This window comes from Myodes glareolus, chromosome 6, assembly GCF_982192425.1.
Source record: "Myodes glareolus chromosome 6, mMyoGla1.1, whole genome shotgun sequence".
Taxonomy (NCBI): Eukaryota; Metazoa; Chordata; class Mammalia; order Rodentia; family Cricetidae; genus Myodes; species Myodes glareolus.
Window position 1 is genome coordinate 26,205,999 of NC_142031.1, and position 27,001 is coordinate 26,232,999.

Here is a 27,001-nt window from a genome sequence, read left to right on the forward strand (position 1 = left end):
TCATCTGGTTTTTTGTTTTTGGTGGGTGCAATGAATTTTATTGATATTCAAGAGGGTAGGACTTCCTAAGTCACTCTCCTTGTTTTGTTTTTGTTGTTGTTGTTTTCTTTCTTTCTTTCTTTCTCTCTCTCTCTTTTTTTGGTTTTTTGAAACAGGGTTTCTCTGTAGCTTTGGAGCCTGTCTGTCCTGGAACTATCTCTTATAGACCAGGCTGGCCTTGAACTCAGAGAGGTCCACCTGCCTCTGCTTCTTGAGTCCTGGGATTAAAGGCATCACTTCCTGGCCACTCCCCTTGTTTTGAGGACCTGGGATGGAAACTGAGTATAGATTGCTCAAGGTTTGAGGCCGAGTTGGGACAGGAATTCCTCAGCATCTGAGGCTCTCTCTTTTCTTCTCATATATTCTTGTTGGGGTAGCTGGTCCAGGTTGTCTTAGTTAATGTTCTGTTGCTATGAAGAGACACCATGACCAAGATTGAGGACTTTCTTACAGTTTTATAGTTAGTCTATGATCATCACAGTGGGAAGCAGATAGGCATGGCAGTAGAACAGTAGCTGAGAGCTTTACATCCTGATCCATAGGCAGAGGGTGGGGATGGGACAGGGGAGAGAGAAGAGAGACAGAGACAAACTGGGCCTTGTGTGAGTACTTGAAACTTCAAAGCCCACTCCCTGTGTCATACCTTCTCCAACAAGGCCACTTCTACTCTAGTGGTCACACCTCTTACTTTTCCCCACACAATTCTACTAACTGGGGACCAAATATTTAAACACAAGAGCCTATGCGGCCTATTCTCATTCAAACCACCACACAGAGCTTCTTACTCCCTGGAAGCCATGTAGGCCATGAAGTCTACGGCCCTGTTGCCATAGCCACATTCATTGTCATACCAGGAAATTTGCTTGACAAAGTTGTTGAAAGCAATGCCACCCTCAGCATCAAAGGTGAAAGAGTGGGTGTTGCAGCTAAAGTTGCAGTAGACAAGATAACCTGGTCCTTAGGATAGCCCAGGATGCTCTTTAGTGGGTCCTTCAAATGCCTACTCTACTATCTTTATGTTATTGTAGTAGCAATTCTCTCTAGGTGGCATGTCAGATCCATCAGGGACCATTGGGGATAAGAACATGAAAGACCATGCCAGTGAACTTTTTGTTCAGCTCTGGGATGACCTTGCCACAGCCCTGGCAATGCCAGTGGATCGAGGGATACTATTCTGGCCATCATGCCACAACTTCCCAGAAGGGCCATCTACAGTCTTCTGGGTGGCAGTGATGGCATAAACTATGGTCACGAGTCCTTCAATAATGCCAGCATGGTTGTAGGTGACCTTGGCCAGGGGTCTAAGCATTTGGTGGGGCAAGCAGCATTGTTGACAGTCTTGAGTGAGTTGTCATACTTCTTGCAGTTCATGTCTATCACAAACATGGCATCAGCTGAAGGGGCAGAGATCATAATCTTTTTTTCTCTACCCTCCAAGTGGGCCTTCTCCATGGTGGCAATGACACCAGTACTCTATAACAGGCTTGGCACTAGCATCACCACTTTTGATTCTAGTGGGATCTCACTTCTAAAAGGTGGAGATGGCTTTCCCATTGATGACAAGTTTTCCCAGTCTCAGCCTTGACTGTGCTGTGAAAGTGGGTAGAGTCATTTTGGAACATGTAGAATGTTTAGTTGAGGTCAACAAAGGGTCATTGATGGCAACAATATCAACTTTGTCAAATTTGACCAGGCATTCAGTACAGCTATATATTCCCTCTGATTTCTGCCACTGTGTCTCAGGGAGCAGCAGATAGTCCATTTTGTACCTTTTGTCTTTCTGCTGAGATTGAATTCTTGAATGTTAGTAAATTAATGTAATCACTATGTACAATTAGGTTACAGATTGGTAAATTTGAGGATGAAGATGCAGGCTTTCTTAACCTTCTCTGATACTCCTTCCTGTTCCTGCTACCTCTTTTTCTCCGATTTTTTTTTATTCTTACATTGTTTTTTCTTTTTCTGTTTAAGTATTAGCAAGCATAAGAATCTATTCTCAGCACCCCTTCAATTTATACATCTATCCTGTGTTACTTTCACACATAAGGGTATAGCTATGAATTCTTTATGTTTAATTTCTAAATATCTCAGTCTTTATCTTTCCCCTTAGTTCCAGATACTCATTTATAACTATTCTTGAAACACTCCCTTACTATCTTTGCTTTAGAAATGTTTATGAGGAGGCCAGCTAGCTGGTTTGTTGGCAATGATGCTTAATGGTGCTTGCCATGCTAGCCAAATAACCTGAACTCAATCCCTGGCAGCCATGTAAAGGTAGAAAGGTATAAGCAGAATGGACTCAACAAAGTTCTCTGGCCATATGTGTACAGTGGCATACACAGCTGCACACATACTCATATAGTAATTTTTTAATTGAAAAAAATAAATGTTCACGAACTCCCATTGCTTTTGGCGGGGGCATTTGAGTCAGGGTTCTCTGTGTAGCCTGGTTGTTCTGAAACTTGTTTTTAGACCAGGCTGGCCTCTCAATTGTTGGGTTTAAGGACTTGTGCCACTACAACCCAGCCACTTGTTATTTTTGTGCAAACTTATAACCTGATTTCAGGGGTCTTCCTGATTTGTTTCTTCCTCTAGTACAGTGATTCTCAACCTTTGGGCCACAGCTCTTTTACTTCTTTGGGGCTTGAATGACCCTTTCTTTCTTTTTTTCTTTCTTTCTTTTTCTTTTTTTTTTTTTTTTTTTTTTTGGTGTTTTTTAGTTTTTCAAGACAGGGTTTCTCTGTAGCTTTATAGCCTGGAACTAGCTCTTGTAGACCAGGCTGGCCTCAAACTCAAGAGATCCGCCTGCCTCTGCCTCCTGAGTGCTGAGATTAAAGGCGTGCGCCACCACCACCCAGCTTGAATGATGCTTTCACAGGGGTCACCTAAGACCATCAGAAAAGACAGATATTTACATTGCAACTCATAACAGCAAAATTACAGTTGTGAAGTATCAATGAAAGTAGTTTTATGGTTAGAAGTCACTACAACATGAGGAACTATCTTAAAGGGTTTTAGTATTAGGAAGGTTGAGAACCACTGTTCTAAAGAAATCATTCTAGATTCTTCCTTTTTATTATGCCCTCCATTTCTTCTGTGCTGCAGCAACCACCTCCTGGAGTAGAACCACTTAGGGTTTTCTTTGTTCTACCATGTTAGCTGTAACCAAGACCAGGCCTGTTAATAGATTTTCTTTTTCTTTTTGAGACAAGTTCTCACCAAGTACCCCCAGCTGGCCTGGGACTTGCTTATATAAATCAGGATTGCCTTGAACCCACAGAGATAATGTCTACCTCTGCCTCTCCAGTGCCAACATCAATACATTTTTAAAGGGCTACTTGAAGAAAAGCAATCTTTTCTTTCAATTTCTCTTTCTTACATATATTTTCCCAAATACGGTTGGATATAACTTAAAAGCATATGATACAATTTGTATTCTATGTGTCCCAACAGAAAGTGTGAAAATGCTTGGAGTTTTGTTTTTAAATTATGTATATGAATATGTCTGTATGTGGGTACATACATTTAAGTATAGGTACCTATTAGACCAGAAACATCAGGTCCTCTTGAAAGACTTGGCGGTGGCTATAAGCCACCTGATGTGAACGCTTCTCTTCAAGAGCAGTATGCCTTCTTAACTTTGAAAAGCCATCCTTTTTAGCCTTCTTCCAGAATTTTGCAAAATTTTAAGATACTTGTCTCTGTCTTCCCTGTATGTATGGAGTAGGTACGCAATGGAGGAGTGCATTTGTGCGTTTGTAGGCTTATGTTGGTCACAGGTCAACATTGGATGTTGATCCTTATGAGCCTTCCCAGTTTGTTGTTGTTTTTTTGAGACTATCTCTCTCCAAGACCTGGGTCTCATAGTTATGTTAGGCTGCGTGGCTCATGAGCACAAGGTATCTGCAGATCTCTATGTTCTCAGCTTTGATATTAAAAATACAGCTTATAATGCCTAGCTTTTTACATGAGTTTGTAGTTCAAACTCTGTTCTTTACAGATTGAGCTATCTTCTTAGCCAGTGTCTTATGTAAACTAGTGATTCCCAACCTCTCAATGTTGCAGCCCTTAATACAGTTCTTCATGTTGTGATTCCCCAACCACAAAATATTTTCATTGCTTCTTTGTAACTGTAATTTTGCTACTGTTATGAATTGCAATGTAAATATGTTATGTGACCCAATGAAAAGGTTGTTCAACCTGCAAAGGGGTCTTAACCCACATGAGAAATGCTAATAACGTATGGGCAATTGGTGTCCACCTTTAATCATAGCACTCTGGAGGCAGAGACAGGTGGATGGATCTCTGAGTTTAAGGCCAGCTTGCCTGGTCTATAGAGCTAGTTCCAGGACAGCCAAGGCTTCAAAGAGAAACCATGTCAGCTATAACCCGATCTTAAATATAAAGGAAAGAAAGAAAGGGAAGAATGCTAATATACACGAAGATAATCTTGAACTTTCTCTTCTTTTTTTGGTTTTTCAAGACAGGGTTTTGCTGTAGTTTGGAGCCTTTCTTTATCCTTTTTCTGCCTCCCAAATGCTGGGAAAGCAGGCATGAATCACCATGCCTAGCATCTCTCTTCTCTGTTCTTTGCCTACCCCTACCTACACTAATATTTTTATACCTTAAAAAACTTTTGTGTATACTATTTATTTGACTTTTAAAAGTGAGGTCTTTAAAAGAAATTGAAGTCTTGGTGAATGTTTTTCTGATGTATCTACTAGCGTGGCACCTTAATCAGATGGTGAATTAGACATAAAAATGTTATTATCAAGAAAACTTTTTTTTTTAAGGCCATTGTTTCTCTGTGTAGCCCTGACTATCCAGGAACTCACTCTGTAGACAAATCTAGGCTGACCTCGACTTTATAGAGATCTGCCTGCCTCTTCCTTCTGAGTGCTGGGATTAAAAGCGTGTGTCGCTACCAGTTGGCCATATTTCAACTTATATATAGACTTAAGTTTGTGCAGTTCTGACACAGTTCAGGTAAAGATTAGTTGTTTATTAATTAGATAATTAATTTTATTAATTAAATGATTAAAAGATTATTATTGCTTGAACTGTCATTAATAGTGTTTATTTTTCAAATAGATACCCTGATTGGAATCCTGAGATCCTCCCATCTAGAAGGTAATGTTTTTTTAATATTATTATTACAACTTTGTTTCCTTTTAAAAGTAAACAATAAATTTTTTTTAAGTTGTTTTGGAATTGTCCTAATTTTATTGTGTTGGGTTTTGTTGTAGACAAAGTCCTGGCTAGCCTAGAACTCTATATAGAACAGACTGGTCTTGAACTCAGAGAGATCTACCTTTCTTTGCCTCTCAAGTGATAGGATTAAAGATTTATGCCACCACACCCTGCTGTTGTTTTTATTTTTATACAGTTGGCACATGAAAAAATTGATGAGTTTTTATTTCAATTTAAATGTGCTTTCTTTTATGGACTTCACTTCACTTTAGTCTTTTTGTTTGCTTGTTTGTTTTGGTTTTTTGTTTTTGTTTTTGTTTTTTTTTTTTGTTTGTTTTTTGAGACAGGGTTTCTCTGTGTAGCCCTGACTGTCCTGGAACTAGCTCTTGTAGACCAGGCTGGCCTCAAACCCACAGAAATCCAACTGCCTCTGCCTCCCGAGTGCAGAAATTAAAGGCATGCGCCACCACCGCCCGGCTTAGTCTTGATATTTTATTTTTGATCCTATTATTTTGTGTTTGTGGGTGCATATTATTAATATTTAAATAGTTTGAATACTGAGAATTATCTTACTTAGTTCTGAGTTCTTTAGGATCTGTACACAAATGTACAGAAGTCAGTGAAGTATGTTTAGATGGCATAATGTTTCAGGGAATAGTCATTGAAAAACAGTTTCTATAAATAATTTTTTGTTGGGTGGTGGTAACCCACACCTTAATCCCAGCACTTGGGAGGCAGAGGCAGGTTGATCTCTGTGCGTTTGAGGCCAACTTGGTCTACAGAGTGAGTTCAGGATAGCCAGGGCTGCACAGTGGAACCCTTTTTCAAAAAACAAACACAAATTCCTAAATTCTTTACATAACTTAAAATAGTTGCAAAATAACTGATACCTTCTTAGGAGAAGAGGATAGAAATACTCTAATGTAAGCTAGAAAAAAGAGGGTTCTAGCAAACTGGAGGTTAATCATCTATCTGTTCAGATAACTTTTTCTCTATTCGTAATGGGAGATACATTTTTCATTCATTTATTTTGTGTGTGTTCATATGCACATAATGTGTGTGACATGTGCCATGGTGCTTGTGGATGTCAGAGGACAACTTTCCAGAATTGGTTTTCTGTAATCTTAAAGGGTCTGGGGATCAAACTCAAGTTGTCAGGTCTGCTTGCCAAAAGCATCTTTACCCAGTGAGCTAGTTTGCTAGCCCAGTAGCTTCTTTTAAATAAACTACTTCTGAGCCAGGCATGGTGGTCCACACCTATAATCCCAGCATTTGGGAGACCGAGACCTAGAATTGCCACAAGTTTAGAGTTAGTCTGGATGGGCTACATACTGAGAGCCTATCTCTAAAAGAATAGCGAACAAACAAACAAACAAAATACAGTAAAAGGTCTGGGGAAATTGCTAAGTGGTTAAAACATTTAACTGCTCTTGTCGAGGACCTGAGTTTAGTTCCTAGCACTGATGTGGGGTAGCTCACAACAATTATAATTCCATCTTCAAAGGATCTGGTGGGCACCTGGACATAAATGCACACTCTCACACACTTACAAATAATAAGTAATAAAAATAAATGTTTGTTTAAAAAGCTGCTTCTGTTATTTAATATAGCTTAAATCTACATTGAATTGCTGAGTCTTGTTTTTGTTTTCTCCTCTCTAGAAATGAGAGCAATAGGAAAGAAAATGAAACTCCAAGAAGACGTTCTCATTCTCATTCCCCCAGTCCCAGGCATTCTAGGAGATCAAGCTCAAGTCACAGATACCATCGATCTCGAAGTCCAGCTCGTTATAGATATAGACCAAGGAGTCGAAGTCCAAGAATTTGCCATAGTTTCGTTTCTAAATACAGATCCAGATCCAGATCCCGTTCTCCATATCGAAGTCGAAATCTCGTTAGGAGAAGTCCAAAGTCTTATCGGTCAGTTAGCCCTGAAAGGACATCAAGAAGATCAGTGAGATCAGGTACAATAATGATCCTGATGCTATCCTTTTGATTGGAATTTTAGAAATGAATGGTTCTATTTTATGTAATTTTAAAGTTGCTGTATGAAATTGGACTCATATTTGAGAGTTGACAAGATGTATGGAAAATTTAATTTATCCGCATCCATTTTAAAACTGGGTGGTGGTAGTGCATGCCTTTAATCCCAGTATTGGGGAGGCAGAGGCAGGTGAATCTCTGAGGGTTCAAGGCCAGCCTGGTCTTCAGAGCATATCCCAGAACAGCTAGGGCTATACAGAGAAACCTTATCTCAAAAACAACAACAACAAAAATGAATAAAAAGTAATAACTAAGGACCAACGATAAACTGGGTGGCATACACCTGTAATTTCAGCAAATTGGGAGGCTGAGATTGAAGATCAAGATTTCAAGGTTATTCTCAGCTACATGTAGTAAATTTGAGGCCAATCTTATATTTTGAATAATTGTCTCTTGATTATTTAATAATTGTTTAATGACCTTTCTAAAAGCTCATTTGTTAAAATACATACATACACACACATATACATACACATAGCTTATAATGAAAGAAACCATTGTTCATGTTAAAGTAGTACTTTGAGCATGTCTTCAGTTCTACTCTATATTTTAAGAAATTGAATGGAAATAATTAAAAAATGTAAGCTGGTTAATCTCAGTATAGTTCAAAACCCTAAGTCTCCCATAGGATCTCACAAGGTCTTTTCAGTGTTGTGTGAGTTCTTTTCCTCTCCCAAGAACATACTTGTGTCCTAGTTGACTTTCCTTGTACTTCGAACCAAAGTTGTGCATCCACCATACATAATGGGTACAGAAGCAGGGATTTACAAAAAGTCAGGGATAGGTTTCTTTCAAGTTCATGTTTACATGTTTAGAAAAATTCCACATTTTTCTAAATAGTACTCATTTATCCTTTTGATAAGTAGTTAATTTTTATAAAATATATAAATATGCATGTTTATTAATAAATGATTTAGCAGTTTTAAAATTCTGTTAAATAAAAAGAATATAACAAAAATAAACTCTGGCTTCCTGAGTTTGCCAAGGGATTCTACATTCAAAATTTTGAGGACTGTTGACATAAGGAAAACTCACTGAACAAAGGAACTGCTGCATATAGAGCTTGAAGAATGAGCAGCTGAAGACTGAGAACTCTATGCATGTGTGCCCGTGTGCAGCATGTATGTAGTGTGTGTTCTCTACTAAGCTTGAGAATGGCTCTGTAATCTTAATCATGTTACTCGTAGTTTCTTGAAGTGGTTCTTTTAAGTTTCTTTTTTTAAAAATTATTTACTAGGTCACATAGTATGGTTTTATGAACATTGTCTTATAACATAATCTTTCATTAAATAAATGTTTACTTAATAAATGGTTGAATAAATAAATGACATCCTCTTGAAAATAAGATCCAAAAAGATGATACAAAAGGGCTGGGTTGTCATAAGAGTGCTATGTGCCTTTTGCTTCTTTTTAATTTATATATATGAATATATGTATTTTTTTAATCAGATAGAAAAAAGGCAGTAGAAGATGTGGGACAGCGTTCTGTACATGGAACAGAAGTTAATAAACAGAAAAACGTAGAAGCAGTTGATAAAGGATTGTTACCAGCCCAAAAGCCTAAACTTGCCAGTGGAACAAAGCCATCAGTAAAATCTGTAAGTTCTATGAAGAGTGACTCACATTTAGGAGAACATGCTGCTCACAAGTCTAGGACTCTTGAAGATGACACCTTACCAGAAGGTAAACAGGTGTCTAGTAAAAGTGCTTTTATCCAGCAAAAGGTCAGTAATTCTTTTGTGGATTAGAGCAAGTATACCTGCATTTGTTACTATGAAAAGCAGAAAATAAAATTGGATCTTTGGAGTCACATTTCCAGTAAATTTCAAGTAAATATTTGTTAAATTAATTTGATGAGAGATAATTTTTTTCTTATGACTGATAAAAGCCTAATAATTTAGTCTTGTAGTGTCAGTGTTAGTATTTTATGTAGTTAGAAATACCAGATGTTTAGTGTTTAAAGTGCCCAACGAAGTCATAGTCACGGTAGTATAGTAGCATGCTCCTTTAGTGTAGCAAGGCATACTGAGGCAGGAGGCTTTTTACAGACACTGTCTCAGAATAGAAACATACGCTCTGATATATTGATGAAGCTTTTTGTTAGCTTCGGAAGTTATATGACTGGTGAAATGAGTGTTATCATTATTAATGAGTCTTAGTAATTTCTGTTAGCTAGAAATGTAAGAATTGATCATTTCTATTTATACATTCTATGTAGTGGTGTGGGTTTTTTCGTCCTGGTTTACTGGTGTATTTTGATTATAACCTACTTGTTACTATATTGAGGTGCTGTTTTACTGTATCTTTTGTTGAATTACTGTTTATTTAACAGTAATTTAGATCTTATTTAGATCTAAACTATCATTATGACTCTAATAAGCCTAATATTTTTTTGGTGTTATAATATATACTTTTGAAATTATCCAAATATGTTGAAGACCTTCAACAATTGTATTCTTTATTCTAAAAGGTTATATTTTAATTGTTAACCTTAAAACAATCAATATGTAATTGCAAAAGTTTGAGATCATTAGGAAGGAATATTGAGTATATGGAAAAATTTTAATTAATCTGGTAAGATTTTTTGAGTCAGGACTTCTTAACAGAATTTTCAAGAAGTTTTCCCTTTTTAGTTGATTTTTGGTAAATTTGGTATTATAGTATATGTTGTCTGATTATATATACTATATATTACATATAATATACCTTTTTCTTTTTGCTTTTTGTGTTTTGTTTTGTTTTGAGACAGATTCTGACTATGTAACTCTGTTCTGGAACGCACTATATACTGTCCTGGAACTCACAGAGATCCACTTGCCTCTGCCTCCTGAGTGCTGAAATTAAAAACGTGTACCACTCCGCCTTGTTTCTTTATTTTTTTTAAATAAACATTGAACAAAAACACTTTTATTATGAGTTACAGATGATGACTTGTTCACTTTTCTGCGATTTGATCTTCCTCAGAAAGAATGCAAGCTCCTTGTCCTCTAGTTTATAACCAATACTGCCTTTCTGGCCCAGTCTTAGGACAGTACAGACAAACAGCTTGCCCTTCATTTTTATTTTAAAAGACAGTATCTTGGTATAATGTCCATGTTGATCTTAAAATTTGATATCCTCTTTTCATCCTTCCAAGTGCTGACATTAGAAGTTTGTGCCATCATATCTGGCATACATGGGGCCCAGCCTTTGAATTACTAGAATGTAGAATGAACAAAGCTATAATGTCTATAAGATATCCATAAAGATACTAAGATAAGTAGTAGAGATTATATGTGGAGTTATGATTACTGTACCTTGTGGCTTACGTGTTTTTAATTTTCTTTCATTCCAGATTCGGCCTCGGAAAGATCTGTCTTTGAGTTCCAATTCAATTCTTCTTGTATCTGAACTTCCAGAGGATGGCTTTACTGAGGAAGATATTAGAAAAGCATTTCATCCATTTGGGAACATTACCGATATCCTTCTTGTTCCTTGTAGAAATGAGGTGAGTCATATATCGTTTGTGAAATTTCAGGCAGACTTGTTGCTTTTGTGATGATGTTGGTATCTTAGCTGCTTGTGCTGTTATGTCATTGTTCATTGACGGTTAACATAAATGTTCCACAGTATTTGTATTGACAGAAGACTCCCAAAAAAGACTAAGGTTCCAGAGAATAGACATGTTTATACAATAAAGGGCCAGATAATAATTATTTGAAGTTTTATCGGGTCATAGGTATTTTGCCATTGAGATATAGAAGGTAGATATGATGTAAATGAGAAAGCATTGCTATGTTTCTAAAAATTATAAAAATAAACATGATTTTAGGTACACAAGTTACATAAAATAAATGGTTTCCTTTGTACAGTTAGTATTGTTTACATATGTGTTGTATTCCTAGTAAAATTTGTGAATTGTAGACTAACCCTAGATTAAAAGATTCTTGTGAGTTGAGGCAAAGAGAAGACATGGTAATTGCTTTTAAGCAGGAGGCTTTAAAAGTTTTGGGCTTGGGATTCGGGATTTAGCTCAGTGATAGAGTGTTTGCTAGGCTCCAGGTTTGGTCCTCATGTCAACATGTCCCACCTATGCTCATGCATGCAATCTTAATTAAATGCCATGGACTACAAACCAAAGAAATGAACATAAGGAAAAGACTTATTAGGAAGGCAAAGGGAGAGCATAAGAAAAGATCCTGATGATCATGTCAGATGTGATACCTAGAGACCAAAACTGAGTCTTATTTCACTAGATAAAACTTTCACTGACCCAGGATATTTCTTAGAGATGTCTATGGAAACTAAAAGCCGGTAATTTATTCCACATTTCTTTAAGTTTTTAAAAGTATATCTTTATGTGTATGAGTGTTTTTTATACATGTAGTCTGCACATCACATGTATGTATGGTACCTGTAGCAAGTACTAGGATCTGAACCTAGATCCTCTGGAAAAGCATCCAGTGCTCTTAACTGCTGAACCATCATCTCTCCAGCCCTATTCCTCATTTCTTATCACTTAGGATTATTTGGTCAGTGTGGATTCAGTAAAAATAGCTAGCATTTGTTTAGTAGTTCCCAACTTTAGTGAAAAAAGTGTGTTTGTGTGTTGTTGTTGTTGTTGTTGTTGCTCTGTTTTTAAATCTAACTTAAAGCAAGCTAAGCCAGATCTTGCCTACCCTCCTGTTGTTCAGTTAGACATGCCTTCCCCTTTCTTCCTATTCCAGGAGCCTTCCATGGACTCATCTCTTATCTTGGTAATGGTCTAGAAGTTATATAAAGTTAAATATGTATTGTGTGTAAAATATGTATTGTGTGTGAAACATCAAATTATAGGTTAGCAAAACAAAAAAAAAAAGCCACCAGTTCTTGAGATAACCTCATAGTTTTATCTTTCACAGAAAAGCATTAAGTCCATTTTAAAACGCAGAGATATAAGCCAGGTGAGGTGGCTTATGGGATGCTGAGACAATAGGGTCAGAATTTGAAGGACAGTCTGGGATACATAGAAATTCATGGCTAGCCTGGATGAGAGATCTTGTCTCAAACATTTTTGAATATGAATAAAATGGATCTTTTAAACATAGGTTTTCTTTTTTTCATTGTCAAAAATTTTATTTTAGGCTTACTTGGAGATGGAGTATAAAAAAGCAGTTACGGCAGTCATGAGGCACACTGAAATAATTCCTCTTGAAATAAAAGGAAAAATTGTGAAAGTATGTGTTCCAGGAAGGAAAAAAGCACAGGTAAATTAAATTTAGATGTTTTTGTTACTTTAACTCTTTAAATGTATGAGACGTGTAGAAAATACATAAATCTTGGTCCAAAAGATTGAGAACTTTGTTTGTTTTTCGAGACAGGATTTCTCTGTATTACAGTCCTGGTTGTCCTGGAACTAGCTCTTATAGATCACATTGGCCTCAAACTCATATAGATCAGCCTGCCTCTGTTTCCTGAGTGCTGGGATTAAAGGCTTGTGCCTCTCAGATTAACAATACATATGTGCCATCACAACTAGTGTAGTACTAAGTGATGAGCAACAGACTAAGGTAATATTGTACCAATTTAACAAACCTGAAACTGCTAGAAATAATATTGAAAGCATTGTAGAAGTCCCTATAACTGGTTTGTTCCAATTCTTAAACCTTCTCCTCTGCCTACAGGTAATCCTTTTCTGGAACCATAATTTTGAACTTTATATTAATATAATTTGTTCTGTTCTCTACAGCCTTTTGGTTTCTTTAGCAATATCAATGTTCCAGGGGGCTGGAGAGATGGCTCCTTGGTTAATAAGAGCACAGGCTATTATTCCAGAGGTCTTAACTTCGATTTCTAGCAATCGCATGGTGGCACATAACCATTTGTAGTGGGATCTGATACTCTCTTCTTGAATAAAGGTGTACATGCAGATAGAACACTCATATACATGAAATAAATATAAATGTTTGAAAAAAATATAAATGTTTGAGTTTAGTTTTTCTAGACCCTTTTTTATTGTGTAAATGTTCATAGATAATATCTATAGAATTAGAAATTTCCAGTAAGCTCTCTTTTGTTATATATATATTAATTTTCCCTAGCAAGCAGAGCAGACCTGAGAAATTGCTGCTACCAAGAAAACCTGCTTTACTCTATTCTTTTCCAAGCTTTCTCAAGCTTTCTGTGGATTCAGTTATCCACGTGGGTACCATTCTGTAACATGGAGGGACCTGCTTGTTGGGGTTTCTGTCCCTCCCGGTACCCCAACAAGTTGGCAAGCCCCAAAGAAAATCACACAGAGATCTCCATAAGATTATAAACTGATTGGCCCATTAGCTCAGGCTTCTAATTACCTCTTATCACTTATATTAACCCATTGTTCTTATCTATGCTAGTCAAATGGCTTAGTACCTTTTCTAGCTGGGCAGCTCACATGTTGCTTCTTTGGTGGTCTGGACTGGACTGTGAGGGAGCTTCCTGCTTCCCAGAATACTCCTGTTCTCATCTGCCTCTATTTCCTGTCTGGTTGACCCACCTATATTTCCTGCCTGGCCAATCAGCGTTTATTAAAACTTGATTCACAGAATACAGACAATTCTCCTGCACCAGTCCTATTATCTGTACATATGTATTGTGGAATAGGCATACTCACAAAAGACACAACAAATGAAATAAATGTAAAACTATTTAAATTTACATATATTTGAATACATTTGCATGTATTTTCTTCTGTACATTTTACTCTCTCACTTGTCATGTTTTATAAGATCATCTTTGTTCCATTGCCAAAATTATAGTGTTTTTTTGCTGTTATTAGTGTGTATATATTTTAATATATAATACAATAATATAATATATATGTAATATAATATGTCATATATATAATACGGTGTGTGCATGTGTGTGTTCCTAAATATAATCTGCTCAGTCTATCTACTGTTATTCATGTTTCAGGACTAACCAATTTGTATTGGATAACCAGTTGGTGTACTCTTTCTGGAGAAGGCTGTTTCTTCCACTCTCAGTATTCTTTAGTTACCTATAGTTCTTTGTCTGGGGTTGAGACCTCATAAACTTTCCCCTGTTCACTTGAGCATGTCTGTTGGTGTCATCAATCCATGTTTAGGCAGTTATGTTGGTAAGACTTTGGGTATGGCTTCTGACATTACTAGGAGACATAATCTGACGGCAAATTCCCTATCCTTCTGATTCTTAAATTTTTCCTTCTATTTCCTCTTCTGAAATGTTCCCCAAGCCTTAGTTGGGGTAATGTTTTGTAGATATATCCATTGAGACTAGTCTCCACAAACTCTGCATTTTGCTTGCTTCTGGTTTTCTATAATGGTTGTTTCCATTGCAAAAAAGTTTTCTTTTTGACGGGTGATAGCTGCACTTATCTAAGTATAAGGACAAATGTTTAGATTGTTTTTAGGGATTATGTGGGTGTAGTAAATGGGTCTTGACTAACAGTTGTTAGCTAGGTTTTCAGTACTATAGGCATGGTTTCCACCTTGTTGAATGGGTTTTAAGTCCAGTAGAGAGCTGATGGTTACTGCCAAGATACGCATGCCAGTACTGCACCCTGAGGGTTATTGTGCGAGACTATTCATTGTTGTAGTTCAGAGGCATCATTGCTGGGTAGGACTGTTTTTTTGCATCTCTCCTTTGCAAGCTTGCATGGCGCCCACTGGTACCTTTTGAGATAGGATTTTATTTTGTAGCTCTGGTGAGTTTCTGTGTTGACCAGGCCTCCAACTCACAGAGATTGGCCTACCTATCCCTTCTGTGACTCTGCGCCTCTGCCTCCTGAGTGCTGGGATTAAAGGCATACACTATTCTCCCAAGAGGTCATGATACTTTTATTCAAGTTATTCTTAATTTATTCAAGTATTCTGAGGGTAAATATTGGTGGTGTATATATATATGCCAATTTTTTGAAGTGCAAAGAACAGTATGATGTTTTAAGAGACCACATGTGGTATATTGTGTTCTATTATCACCATTAATCTTTTACTCTACCTAATTTATGCATTCAACTGTATGTATAGTGAAAAACTGTATATGGTTTCATATTGTGCATAATTTCATCTACTAGAGTTCTTGAAGTGCATTCCACACAAAAAAAGTGAGAGGCTATTTTAATTTTTTTTCCCCTGAGTATGATTAAAAGCTTTAAGAGTAGGAACAGCAAGTTCAATCTCATTTATATTGTTGAAAGAATGTGGGTATATAGAAAGGGAGGACAAAATCAGAAGCCCTTCCGAAACTGTCGTAATGACCATAACATGATCACAAATTAAACGAAATATAAGTAGGAAAAGGAAATGAACATTTTAAACTTCCAAGTTTTTAAATGTTTTAATTTTTATTGTTGAACTTTAAGCATTTTTTTTATATTCTGTAAACTGCCTTTTTTAGTTGGGGGAAAGCTCATTTTTTCTATATAATATTTTCTTCTTAGAATAAAGAAGTGAAGAAGAAACCATCAGATTCTAAGAAGTTATCTGCATCTGCTTTAAAGTAAGTGAATCTTTGTTTTCATGTGAAAAATTAATGTGTATATATGTTAAGAAATTTTAATCTTTAGGACTACATCTTTAACCACCACAATTATAAAATTGAACATAAACCAGTTTTAGAAATTTATAGAAGTTAGAACTATATTTCAATGTTTCTAATTTTTTTTTCTTTTGAGTAGAAAAGAGACAGATGCTTCAAAAACCATTAAAACTCTTACTTCAGCTTCTTTTGGTAAGTTGTAAAGTAAGTGTGTGTGTGTGTCTGTGTGTCCATGTGTCCTTGCTTTTAACTTGTTCTGAGGTAGAATCTCTTGTTGTTTGCTCTTTGTGTATTCCAGACTAGCTGACCTTTGAACTTCTGAGGATTCATTCTCCTGTCTGTTTCTTCCTTTTATTATTATTATTTTGGTTTTTCAAGACAGGGTTTCTCTGTGTAGCTTTGGAGCCTGTCCTGGAACTGACTCTTTAGAACAGGCGAACTCCCAGAGATCAGCCTGCCTCTGCCTCCCGAGTGCTGGGATTAAAGACACGAGCCACCACCAACCAGCCTCCTCTCTCTTTCTTCTAGCTTGCCTCATGCATGATGGGATACAGATGAATGTTTACTACATCCAACTTTACATGGGCCCTGGGACCTGAACTCAGGTCCTTATGTTTATAATGCTGACACACTAAGCCACTCCTTAGACCAAGTTGTTAACTTTTAAAACACATTCAAATGGATGTATTTTGTCAGTTTACTTTAAACTTCTTGTAAAATGATATTAGGAAGGCATTATTTAGTCAGCCTTTAATACAGGTGACCCAGTTACTGTTTCTTTTGGTTTGGTGTATATATTTGTTTTAGTTTTTTTGTTTTTTGTTTTTTGTTTTTTTTTTGGTGACAGGATCTTTCTTCATAGCCTTGGCTGTCCTGGAACTCACTATGTAGACTAGGCTGATCTGAGACTCACATAGATCCTCCTGCCTCTGCCTCCCTACTACTGAGATTAAAGGTGTGTGCCACCACATCTGTTTTACAAGAGACTTTTTAATGTGAAAATTTATGTATCTCTGCAAAATTAAAGAAAAAGAGAATCAGGCTCTTTCTCACGGTAAAAGATGATAATCTTTTGTTATCAGGATAGACTGATGAGTTTGTTAGTGTGGAAATAGAGGCCACCCAACTCTCAATCAATAATAATGGAACTATTTATATAACCTTTCTGAAGGAAAGTTTGATAATATTAAATTTTATTAAATGAAAGAATGGAGAATAGTTTAGAAGTTTGTTTTTTGTGCATGTGTGAATACATATAAATGTGCATATAAATCTGAAGGCCTCAGGTCTCATCCTCAGGAATGCTGTCCTCCTTTAGGACATGTGATATTTTAGTCATGTGGTATTTTTGAAATATAACTCAGATAATCATGTTTACAAAGCAAATATATTGTCAACTGAGCCACCTCCCATCTCCACCCAATACTAGATGTGCATTTTGACTTATCTAAGAATATTTGTAAGTAATAACACCCAGAACAGAGGGGATTAGAGGTTGCAGTGCTCTTTGAAAATTATTAAGGTTAACTCTTACCTAAATCTGAATTTTGTTTGTAATGTGTTATTGAAGTACATTTTTCTCATAATTTTAGCCAAAACTGGACGAATAAAGCCATCTGCATTCAAAGTGAACAAATTTACAGGTATGTTATTTTTATATTGCCTATTTGTTTCTTTTAATGCCAGGGATTGAACACACAACTTTGTGTGTTCTAGGCTAGTGCTCTGCTATTGAGCTACACTGCCTATCCTGACGTATATTTTTATTAAGATTGTAGTCATTAACTAAATTGCTAAAGAATTAATTGGCTTGTATTTCATGTGATAATTATTAAATATATTTATTAATCTTTGTGATTATAGTCATTTAATAATTTTCAGAATGAGATTTAATGCATGGTACTCTAATATTAAATAATAATTTAACTGAAGAAGTATTTCTGAGCATGAATATCATAGCTATTTCCCTCTTTCATTGAGGGCTTATTTTCTTTTATATACTAGTTCAATAAATGCACATATAGTTTTTATAAGCTATAGTGTTTTGTTTTCTTTATTCGAAACAAGATCCCATGTATCCTACACAGGCCCTGAACTTGCCATGTGGTCAAGACTGGCCTTGAATCCTGATCCCCTACCTCAGCCTCCCGAGTGCTAGAATTATAGGTGTGCACCATCATGCCTGGCTCACTGTAGTGGGTTTTTAAATAACGATTAAGATTCTTTTCACTTTACTCTGGTATTATTCCTCTCTTCTCCTTTCCCTCCAACTTCTGTTAAATACAGGTTATGGGAAGGGATATTCAGGGTAGAGAGTAGTATATTAAATCGTCTTTTCTGTGTTAAAAAGGGAAATACCATTGTAATTGACAGATTTGGAATTTTCATGTAGTATTCTGAGGCTTCTGAGATGATAATATATTTTTAGGAAATTTTGAAATTTCATTTATTTAACAACGAGTTTGATTTAAAGTTTATGGGAGTCACAAATGGTGGTAGCTGGACTATGAACTAAGCTGCTAGCCATCTCTTAACTCCTGCAGATAAACCTTAGGCATTTTTCCTTAAATTTCTAGCATCTTCATATAAGTGGCAACATGAATTATCTGTGATAATAGCAGAGTTACCATAAGAAATCTTTTCTGGCTTACTACGGATCAGTTTATTTCAGAATAGCAAACTTATAAATTAATAAGAATTCACTAGTTAAGTGCCAAATTCTAAGAATTGGTGTCATAGTTACCTATTATGGATAGGGATACATTCATACATTCCAAGGCATATAATAAATGTCTGAAATTACCGATAATACTGAACCATATATACTCATATATATTCATATATACTTATACACATACAGTTAAAATTTTGAGACAGGGTCTTACTGTGTATCTCAGGATAGCTTCACTTCCTAAGAGGACCAAGCTGACCTCAAAATGCAAGAAGATCTACCTGCCTTTGGCTTGTTGAGTGCTGGGATTAAAGGGGTATGCCATACCTGACTATGATAAAGTTTAATTTATAAATTAGGCACAGTAAGTTTTATGAAGCAGTCTCATGCTCTTATTTTTTTGTTTGTTTTCTTTTGTTTTTAAAGAAAGCACTTTATGCCTTCTTGTATGAATGTATGAGTTACAAGGATCACTGTGAGATCTCAAAGGTATAATAGAGATGACTGTTAATGACTAATGGGAATAGTATGCATATGCTTGGCTGTCTGAAGCTTGACATTCCGTTTTTCAGAGATCCACCTGCCTCTACCTTCTGAGTACTGGGACCAAAGGCATGCACCACCACTGCCTTTCTTATATCTATGTCTTTTTCTTTTGTTTTAGTTTGTCCTATCCTTTGGAGCCTTGATGGGCTTCTGTGGGTAAACAATTGGTGATAATAATTAAATCCAGTAGTACTTGTTAGTTCAACAAGGAAGGATAGGGTCCTTTGAATCCCTCACTGGTTCATGACTAACGAATGACTGGCCCAATAGATACAATCTCAGCTGCTATGATATAGTGTTTACAGTGGCCATCCCATGTGCTAAAGATATCATATTATAGTCCTTCTTCTGGCTTTTACATTCTTTGCATATCCTCTTCTACAGTTTGTGTGTGTGTGTGTGTGTGTGTGAGAGAGAGAGAGAGAGAGAGAGAGAGAGAGAGAGAGAGAGAGAGAGAGAAGTGAGAGGGAGGGAGAGAGCCATTGCTTATTCTCATCACGTAGTATAGCCATGAAATAGCATTTGATACTATCCTTTGCAAAGACTAGCTTTTTTGATTAAGACTGAGAATACCCTTGTCTATGGTATAAATATTAATGTTTAGAATGTTTGGCCCATGTTAGCCACACAATATTTAATTTTCCTGTAGGCCCTAAAACCATCTCAGCCATGAGTTACTGCCCTGGTTTACAGTACCAGGTGTGAATTTCCTCCCATGGAGAGTACCTCAGATTCAAAGAACACATGGTTCTTCTTGCACCCATAGGCACATCTTGCCTTCCAAGATTGTATTACAGTTTGTAGGTTTCACAGCTGGTTAAGACTGTTGGTACCTTTTCTCTGCAAGTAGTATTCATAGTACTTTCTGAGACTGGGGAAACTAACCAGGAAGGATAAACTCTTCAGCTCAGTTCCAACTTCAGTTCTCTTATTTCTTGAAGATGAGTGGTGGCTTCGGCTATGGGGTCATATTATCTAGTTATGGTGGGCAACCAAGATGAACCAGCAAGAGCCTGTATATATTATTTGATAATTTTGGAGCCTGTCCCACGTATGGCAGTGGGTTGTTTTTTTTTTTTTTTTAATGATCAACTAGAACTTTATGTGGCCTTCATAAAATGGATTAAATGGATTTCATTCAGGTATGATCTAGGGAATCATACATTGAGAGGTTCTCCATAGTTGCTTTTGGAACCAGTGAGAACATGGTATTGCTTTGTGGTTTAACTTTGTACTTTGTATTTCAGCCTCTAGTTGATTCATACATCTAGAGAGACATAACTTATGTCCCCTCCCCCAAAGAAATTATTGCTAGATGTCCCAAAATATAGTAGCATTTTATGTTTTGAATAAAATATGTTATTCTTATATTGTTTTAATAAGGTAATTTGGAGATTGACACTATTTAAGTAAAACAGTTTTGACTATAGCTTTTGTGATTTAGGGAAATCAGCGGGTTCTGTAAAATCTGTGGTTACGGTAGCTGCAAAAGGTAAAGCTTTTATCAAAACAGGTAAGACAACTGAGGGAGAGAGGCTTTACTGAATTTTTTTATGAATATAAAGAATACATTATTGAAACCAAGTTTAGAATCATTAATTTCTAGTATCTGATAACATCTTGAAGAATTTAGTAGAGTCATTAATATTTAAAATTTACAGTATAGGATTTTTTATGCATTGATATTTTGGTTTTTAACAATATTTACTATTGAAGATACATTTCTATATTAATATATATTATGGCTATACAATATATGTACACATCAGTGTAACTGCATGGTCTGACAGTAATATAGTCATAGATTGCTCTGTCATTGTCCCTTTTAAATGGTTTAATCCTTCCTCCCTCCTTCTCTCATTACAACTATCATTTTTATACTCCTTTTCACAACTTAACCAGTTTATCTGATGTTTGTTACTTTAAAACAGATTAATTTCCCTGATAAAGAAATTAAACGCTATTTAACATAGCTGTTGTACATTGAAAATAGCATGGCCCTATTAACATTATCTTTTCTAATAGTTTAATTTGAAGGAACCGTAGTAGAAATGTCAAAATACATATTTTTAATTTTATATTTCAAATGAGAAATAAACTTGGGACTAATTTAAAGCCACAAAAATATGTCTCGACTTAGATTTGCTTTTAATATTACTTGTAAAAAATTGAAAATAAATAATGTAATAAATTGCTATTCAGATTAGGTTATTGGTTTCTGATATATTAATATAAAATATGCTAAACGAGTAGGCCCTTAATCTTAGAATAATGGTTTAATTCTACTTTTAAAAGCAAAATCTGGAAAGAAGTCTCTAGAAGCTAAAAGGTCTGGGACTATCAAAAACAAAGACTCCAATAAACTCGTGACTGTACCAGGTAACAACGTGCTATCACTTAGGGGGTTGTTTTTTGGATCATCCTGATTTATATTTGAGATATAATTTGAAATTTTTCTTTAAAAGTTCCAAAGGGAGGCCTGGGAGATGTCTCACTTGTTAAAAAGTTGTTGGGTATACAAGCATGAAAACCTCTATTTGCCTCCCACTCGACCCACATAAAAGCCAGGCATAGCACACACCTGTAATCCCAGTGCTGGGTTGGGTAATAAGGGGACAGGCAGATCCTGGAACTCATTAGTCAGCTAGCCTAGCTGAATTGATGAGCTCTAGTATCAGTGAGACCCTATCTCAAAAAAATATAAGGTTTGATAACAATGGAGGTATACACTAGATGTTGATCTCTGGCTTCCATATACATGACACAAGTGCACATGTACCTGCATGCATGCATGCACACACAGAACCACATAGCCTAACAGGGAATATTTTGTTTTCCAAAGAGTGGTTTTACTCTCTCTTCAAGTAAAAGAGAGAACTTGAAGTGATAGTATTACTAGTTTAAATTCTAGTTCAGATTCATTAGTTTGATTATACTAGTATTTTCCTAGAAAATTAAAGTAGTCTGTTTTGTGCAGCAAACTCTGAAATCAAGACTAGTTCAGAAGCCAAAGCCACTGGAAAGAGTGCTGAAGAAACTACTTCAGGTAGGCCAGCCGAAATTTTATTTTGTGCTTTACATTTAAAGATGAAAGAAAGTATTTTTAAGAAAAGAGTGTTTGTGGTTATATGTTTGTATATGTGTTGATTTTTCTAATAGTAGGGTCAAATCCCAGGTAAAATTAAATATATGACAATTCAGATTTACATTCTGTTTCTGTTTAATTCTGAAGTTTTACTCTCATGAGGAATAATTGAAATGTATTTTTTAAAAGCTGGACAACAAGACTCTCTAAATCAACTGAAAAAAGCTCGTATGGACTCACAGATATTGAAATAGCAAACACAGAGTCTGCATGGGTCTGGACCATTTACTCTGTGTATATATTATGGCTTTCAGTTTAGTGTTTTTTGTGGGCCTCCTGAATGTGTGATCTAGTGGATCTTGTGCCTTTTCTTGGACTCTTTTCCTTCTGTTCATTTGCCTTGTCCTAACTTCAATGTGATGTTTTTGTTTTATCTTGCTATATTTTATTTTGTTATGTTTTGTTGTTATCTCTTAGAAATCTTTTTTTCTAATGAGAGACAGCAAGGGAGTAGATCTGGATAGGAGGTGAGGTGAGGAGGAACTAGAAGGCATAGAAGGAGCAGAAACTGTAACCAGGATATATTGTATGAGAAAAGAATCTATTTTCAAGAAAGGGGCAGAAGGCTGGTGTCACTTCTATACTGTTTCTTATTATGGAATAAAGTAGAATCTTGAAGATCATATAAACTTTTAAAAATTGTGTTTTCATTATTTTTTTGGTATTAAGGTACTTTGGAGACCTCAGAAAATGTACCAATGAACAAGGTCAGTTTTTATATTTTATTTATATAAAATTCTCTTAAGCAACTGTATTCACTTTGTAGCATGGTAAAAATTCTTAGCCACTTTCAACTCTCTAGATATGATGTTGATTTAAAAACTTGAGTAAATCTGTGTATTTATGAGAAATGGATTTGGGGTAAATACCTTGTTGGAACTAGAAGAAAGAACTAGAACCTAAGCACATTGGGAATTTGTTTTATTTCACTGGAAGAGTTTTGTCGAGACAGACTTTCTTTGTATCCCAGACTGAACTTGAATCTTGCAGGGAATGACTTGAACTTTAATTTCCCTGCTTCAACTTGTTTAGTGTGGGAATTACTGGAGCATTTTACCAAGCCCAGTTTATACACTGCTGGGGATAAACCCAGGGTTTTGAATATGCTTTGCAAGCATTCCACCAGCTAAGCTACATCCATAATTTGTGCATTTTTCTAGCCTTGAGAAAAGTAAGATATGTGAATATTTTGAACATCAAGGCTTTTTTGTTTGTGTTACATTTTTGAAGAAACAAGTTGACCTTCTGATTTATGTAAAGGACATAAAATTTACTTACATGTTTAATAGTATGCTAAAATGTCATTCATCAAGGTTATTGGTTAGAATTTCAGATTGCTCACATGCTATGCCTAAATTCATTTTTGTCTAATAATCCACTCATTAAGAAATCACTAAATAGTATGTTTTACTTTAAGAAAGGTATTTTAAACACTGGTGTAGGGTCAGTGTAATACAGCATTCCAACAAAACTCTTCAGCAGGAGTCATCCACCAGTGCACCCAAGAAACCTGTTGTGTTAGTCACTTGTTTTTCAAAGCTGTGACTCTTAGCAAGTTTTCTTTTCTTTTTGTCACTAAAATCAAAATATGCCAAGTTTATCATAGAGGCTTTTTGAATTTTACCGTATCTACAAAAGAAAAAGCTAGCAATAAAAGAATAAGTTTAGAGAATAAGTAGATTGGGGCAAAATAAAGCAGTAAAGTACTTACTTATGGTAAGTACTTACTTGTGCTATAAGGATTAAGGTAGATGAAATTAAAAATAAGAGTAATTGTTGTTCAAGAAGATGAGAAGACACATTGCTTTGGATGTTAGATATACACATCACATTGCAAGGCACAGGCTTAGTAATGGTATATGAAAGAAGGAGTTGTAGTCAGAGATATGAACGTCACTTTTAAGATGCTCAACCAAAAGAAGACTGATAGACCTGGACTAGATGACAAATTTTGTATGACTATAATTATTCTACTAATTTAAAATTGTAAGTTTGTGTATTCTAAGGTTGACTTAGTTACTCTTCCATTGCTGTGAATGAGACATTATGACCTTGTCAGCTTATAAAAGAGTGTAATTGGGGCTAAGCTTACAGTTTCAAAGGATTAGTCTGTGATTATCATGGTGGGGTGTAAAAAGGAGCGGCAGGCCACTTCTTGCTGCCCACCCGGCTAACTTTACCCGAAATAATTACACGGAAACTGTATTCATTCAAACACTGCCTGGCCCATTAGTTTCAGCCTCTTGAGAGAACAGCCCTTGTGAGATTGGCTAATTCTCACATCTTGCTTTAACCCATATTTAGTATTCTGTTGTGTAGCACCACGAGGTGGTGGCTTATCAGGAAAGATCCTAACCTGCATCTGTCTTGGAGAGGAGAGTCATGGCTACTGCCTCACTGCCTTCTTCCTCCCAGCATTCTGTTCTGTCTACCCCACCTATCTAAGCTGCTGTCCTATCAAAAGCCAAGGCAGTTTCTTTATTAACCAATAAAAGTAACACATAGACAGATGACCCTACTACATCAGTGGGGAAAATGGCAGTTTGCAGGCAGGCACAGCCCTGACCATGGGCAGAGAAAGTGAGACTGGATCTGGGGTGAACCCCTCCAACAAGATCATACCTTCTCCAACAATCATTCTCAAACAATTCTACTAACTGGGGATCAAACAAATGTATAGGCCTATGGGGCCTTTCTCATTCAAACCACTACACTGGGCATTTAATTTGAGGTTCTAGAGTCTCCTGTTATATCTGGTTTTTCTCAAGTAGTAAATACAGATTGAATGCTAATCACTTTTCTTAATTTGTTTTGAAGGAAATGAGTGTGGTTTTTATTTCTAATTTGCCTACTAAAGGATATTCTACAGAAGAAATTTACAACTTAGCAAAACCATTTGGTAATTTGAAGGATGTTTTAATTTTATTGTCTCATAGAAAGGTAAGAATTTATGATAACTATTATTTATAAACACATTTTGGTAAAAACACTGAAATTTAAAAAATAACAAAGATTTAAGGGACTATCTTTAAACTTGCTTAAGCTAAGAGATTTTTTTTAAGTCTTTATTGTATGTTATTATTTTTGTTTTGTGTTTTTGAAACAGGTCTTACTCAGGCTAACTACAAACTCAAATTCATGATCCCTCTATCACAACCTGGATTTATAATCAGTCAACCAACCAGTGTCTGTCTCTCTCATCTGTCCTTGTGGGGGAGGTGTTGGGAATTGAACTTAGGGCTAGGCACTTTACTGCTAAGCTATATCCCTAGCCCAGCTAAAGGATTTTTAAAATGAAAAAGCACGGGTATCTTCTATTTCAGCATTGTCCTAATTAAGAGTGTGTGTGTGTGTGTGTGTGTGTGTGTGTGTGTGTGTGTGTGTGTGTGTGTGTGAGAAAGATTTATCTATTCGGGAGTCTGGGGTGATAACTTAGAAATTAAAAATACTGGTTGCTCTTTAAGAGGACCCAGGTTTGATTGGATTTCAAACCCACAAGACAGCTTACAACCATCTTTAACTACAGTCCTAGGGAATCAGATACCGTCTTCTGATCTCCAAGGACACTGAAAGCACATGTCACCCAGATACACATGCAGGCTAAACACTCATACACACAAACAGTAATTTAAATTTTTAAAAGATGTATTTATTTTTATTTTATGTATGTATGGTTGTTGGCATTAGTTTGAGTCTAGAAAGTGGTTAATGTCCGTTAAATATCATTGGAAAAATAACAGACTAATAAAAGTCTGGAGAGATGGCTTAGTGGTTAAGATTACTCACTGTTCTTACAGAGCAGGGACTTCGGTTCAGTTATTCATTTTATTCTACCTGTCTATTCCCAAAAAAATCTAATACCCTTTTGCTAGCCCACATAGATGCCTGCAAGCATATGGTACATATAAAAACTCATGTAAGTATGCATACATACACATAGATAAATTAAATCTTTTTTTAAGTATTATTTTTTTAAGACAGTTCAGCAGAATTTCTGATTAATAAACAACTTGTGGGAGGTGCTGTGATAATAACCTTACAGGAGAGGAGTTTTCTGGGGGCAAAAATGTAACCTAAAAGTACTCTTTGGGAGTAGAAAGTCTTAAGATATGGCCAAGTTAATAGTCATTCGATTTTTAAGAATAGTGGGATACATGGAGCAGGATCATTAGCGAGTGTGCTTTCTGAACAAAGGAGAATACAAGTTGAATTATGTGCAGTTTCAAATAAGTATAATAGTTATATAGCTCTCCAAGTAGACTAGAGACTGAATTATACATACTTTTTAAAGAGACAGTGCACAGCATATGGTAATACAGCTTTTCTTTGTGTGTGTGTGTGTGTGTGTGTGTGTGTGTGTGTGTAATTCTATATCTTTATTTTAGTGTATGAATGTTTTGCCAGCATGTATGTCTATTTGCCACATGTGTGACTGGTCCCTGTGGAGGTCAGAAGAATGCATCAGATCCTCTTAGGAGTCTGTGAGCCACTGTATGAGTGCTGGGAATCAAACCTGGGTCCTCTCTAAGAGCAACCTGTACTCTTAAGAACTGAACCATCTCTCCAGCCCCATAACACTTATTTTTAAATGTTGGTTATTTGTAGTTTCAAGGAAGATAAAAATAGAAACTATGCATTCTTTAACTTTAAAGTGTTTTGTATGATAAAGTGAAATGGGAAATTTTGAGTTTTTAAAAATTTCAAATTGATGAATTTATATTGTAATACCAAAACATGTAATAAACACAGATTTTAATATGTATAGCATCTAAGCCAATAAACCAAGATTATATGCCCAGATTTGTTTAGTATTGAGTAGAATTATTAAATTCTTGGAGATGTAATACTTCT

General features: G+C 35.9%; 1 protein-coding gene across 15 annotated transcripts in view; it reads left to right on the forward strand.

Moving 5' to 3' along the window:
* The window catches only part of Znf638 (zinc finger protein 638), a 73,423-nt gene that overhangs the window by 21,287 nt on the left and 25,135 nt on the right, over nucleotides 1–27,001 (forward strand). For 8 of the 15 annotated variants that reach the window (XM_048416499.3, XM_048416504.3, XM_048416505.3 and 5 more), the window contains 13 exons: nucleotides 5,131–5,169; nucleotides 6,891–7,192; nucleotides 8,721–8,995; nucleotides 10,606–10,758; nucleotides 12,374–12,496; nucleotides 15,691–15,749; nucleotides 15,928–15,980; nucleotides 17,381–17,431; nucleotides 20,450–20,518; nucleotides 21,301–21,384; nucleotides 21,983–22,051; nucleotides 22,820–22,857; nucleotides 24,968–25,090. In XM_048416499.3, coding sequence (XP_048272456.3) covers nucleotides 5,131–5,169; nucleotides 6,891–7,192; nucleotides 8,721–8,995; nucleotides 10,606–10,758; nucleotides 12,374–12,496; nucleotides 15,691–15,749; nucleotides 15,928–15,980; nucleotides 17,381–17,431; nucleotides 20,450–20,518; nucleotides 21,301–21,384; nucleotides 21,983–22,051; nucleotides 22,820–22,857; nucleotides 24,968–25,090 — 1,438 coding nt within the window. The remainder of the gene's footprint in view (nucleotides 1–5,130; nucleotides 5,170–6,890; nucleotides 7,193–8,720; nucleotides 8,996–10,605; nucleotides 10,759–12,373; nucleotides 12,497–15,690; nucleotides 15,750–15,927; nucleotides 15,981–17,380; nucleotides 17,432–20,449; nucleotides 20,519–21,300; nucleotides 21,385–21,982; nucleotides 22,052–22,819; nucleotides 22,858–24,967; nucleotides 25,091–27,001) is intronic. The other 7 variants (XM_048416507.3, XM_048416513.3, XM_048416512.3 and 4 more) reach the window with 4 other exon arrangements.